This window comes from Tupaia chinensis, unplaced genomic scaffold, assembly GCF_000334495.1.
Source record: "Tupaia chinensis unplaced genomic scaffold, TupChi_1.0 Scaffold146687_1, whole genome shotgun sequence".
Classification (NCBI taxonomy): Eukaryota; Metazoa; Chordata; class Mammalia; order Scandentia; family Tupaiidae; genus Tupaia; species Tupaia belangeri.
The window spans coordinates 5,154,094-5,156,780 of NW_006206544.1; the positions used below are offsets into that span (position 1 = coordinate 5,154,094).

The window sequence follows — 2,687 nt, forward strand, 5'->3', positions numbered from 1 at the left end:
CATGACATGTTAGGTAGAAGACGTATTTGTCAAGTGTCAGAAGCAGAGAGGAGAAATGCTAAGCTCATGACTAGAGAGTCATAAAAAGTTTGAACAGAAAGCGGCTTTGAAGTCATTGAGTGGAAACTTCTTCAACAAGATGAAAATAATCCATCACAAGGCCAGACGATGGATGCCCAGCTTAGAATACCCCCTCCTAGCACTTCCTCTGTTATGTCACATTACCATATTCCTGAGTTAAATGTTCAAGTAAATGATTTTCCCAGTGAAAAATGATCTGTTTGGAAGATGCCTTTTGTAAAAAATTTCCCTTATGGAATGGATAAAAGAGAGTTGGTACCAAAGAAGAGTCTAACCTCAGACTGTATATCTCTATTTAAGACAGACCATGGGATAAGAGCGCAGTTTTTTGAAGCAAAAAAGCCATCCTTGTCTCTACACTGGATTATTCAGGTTTCTTTCCTCCAACATCCACTTGGTGTTTAAAAATTATTTTTTAACTACATTTTATTTTTTTAGGGCAGACTTTGATTCACAGCAAATCTGAGCAAAAAGTACAGAGATTTTCCATATACCCCCAACCCACACAAGCATAACTTCTCCCTGACTAGTGTAGAAAGATACATGGTTTTAACCCATGAAGCACATTAACACCACCAATGTCACCCAAATCCCCAGTTTTCATATTCGGGTTTACTCTTGATTTTGGATATTCTATGAGTTTGGACAAATTTATAACGACATGTAATCCCCCCTTACAGTGCCATACTGAGTAGTTTCAACGCCCTAAAAACCCTCTGTACTTCACCCATTCATCCCTCCCTTCCTCCTCACCCCTGGCAACCAGCGATCTTTTTTATTGTCTGTACATTTCACCTTTTCCAAAATGTCATAGAGTTGCAATCACAGTGTTGAGCCTTTTCAGACTGCTTCTTTTACCTAGTAACATGCAATTAACATTCCTCCATGTCTTTTCACAACTAGATAGCTCATTTCTTTTTAGTGCTGGATAATATTCCATCGTCTGGATATATCATTGACACCTACTCTAAACTTGAGCATTTCGTTTTTATCCTCTAACCATTTCATTACTGAAACCAAGCCAAACTCTGAAAAGGAGTTTGGTGATGAGGAAAAAAAAACCAACAATCACGATTTAAATTTAGGGCTGGGGATTTTCTGTGGATAATTACTCATATACCGCTTTGTTAAAGAAAAAGTCGATTTCAATTTCTATATAAAGGAACTCTCCCTAAAACTATAGGGAGATCAGCCATGGGTACTAGGAGTGTAATTATGTCTCAGAAAAATCTCACCTCTAAAATGCATCCCATTAAGATGAAACACACTGGGGTCTACTAGGTTTTATTTATTCTAACATTGCAGAGAGAAAAAGGGAAGGAAAGAAAATGGAAGTGGCATGAAAAATAAGGTGATAGAGAGAAAGAGCAAAAAGACAGAGAAAGTTGTGAACTGTAGGACTTTCTGAGCAAGATGTTTTTCTTCCTTTTTCAAGTTGGAAGCTTTTGAATAATTCATGCCAAGCGTGGAAAGGCTGTCTTTTCCCAGGGTGATGTATAACTGAGCAGGAGAGAGCTTCGAGTGGGTTCAGCACATCAACCACCACTCTCGTTTCAGCACAGGGTGCTCTCCTCTTCAGCTCTGCTTCGGTTTCTGCAGCCAAGCACCCTCGGAGCTGCCGCTGCCTGCCCAGCCGCCCGGGCGTGCAGCCTGCCACTTGACTTTCTCCAGCCCTGCTGCCAGCTGAGAAGCCTCCCTGCAGCTGCTGGTTCCTGCCTAGGACCATGTGTGCAGATGCTGCTGGGGAGAAGCGGGCACTTGCTCCTGGCACCGATCCCAGTTGAGTTTCTCCTGTTGATTTCTGGACCACAGATGCTGCTGCTGAGGAGGTGTTTCCTGGCATCCCTCCTTCTGCCATTGCCAGCTAAGGACCAGCCCCAAAGCAAGGTACCCTCCACCCCTTTCCCTTGGCATTTTCCCCAGCTGGGATATCTCTTTCCCTGGAAACTAGGGGCTCCAGCTGGCAATAGTCCCAACTGTGGAGTGTGTGTGTGTGTGTGTGTGTGTGTGTGTGTGTGTGTGTCTGGGGGAAGAGGAGACTGTTCTGGGTATTGCAGTCCTAGGGCTTCCCTGTGTCTGCGGAATACAAAGAGGCCCTTTCCCTGGCATTGGAGACATTTCCGAGGCAGGCACCTGTCATCTGCCACCCCCCTGTTCTCTCCCCAGCTCCCTCTCGCCCCTCCCCCAGCCTTTTGTGTCGGTGGCAGAGGACTGAGGGATGTCTTTGCCCTCCCCACAGGCAGGCGAGTGTCAGGATGGGCCACGCTGCAAGAAGCCGACGCTAGCGCTAGCGAGCGAGGTGTGAAGAGTTGGCCAGAATGACCAACTCCTCCTCCACGTCCACCTCCTCCACCACCGGTGGCTCGCTGCTGCTGCTCTGCGAGGAAGAGGAGTCGTGGGCGGGCCGGCGGATCCCCGTGAGCCTCCTGTACTCGGGGCTGGCCATCGGAGGCACGCTGGCCAACGGCATGGTCATCTATCTCGTGTCGTCCTTTCGAAAGCTGCAGACCACCAGCAACGCCTTCATCGTGAACGGCTGCGCCGCCGACCTCAGCGTCTGCGCCCTCTGGATGCCGCAGGAGGCGGGGCTCGGGGTCCTTCCCTCC

At 47.5% G+C, this 2,687-nt stretch overlaps 1 protein-coding gene across 1 annotated transcript in view; it reads left to right on the top strand.

Moving 5' to 3' along the window:
- The first annotated feature begins 1,445 nt into the window (after nt 1–1,445).
- The window catches only part of GPR88 (G protein-coupled receptor 88), a 2,303-nt gene continuing 1,061 nt past the window's right edge, over nt 1,446–2,687 (top strand). The window contains 1 exon segment of the mRNA XM_027768497.1: nt 1,446–2,687. This exon segment is cut by the window's right edge and continues 123 nt beyond it. Coding sequence (XP_027624298.1) covers nt 2,400–2,687 — 288 coding nt within the window. The 5' untranslated portion in view covers nt 1,446–2,399.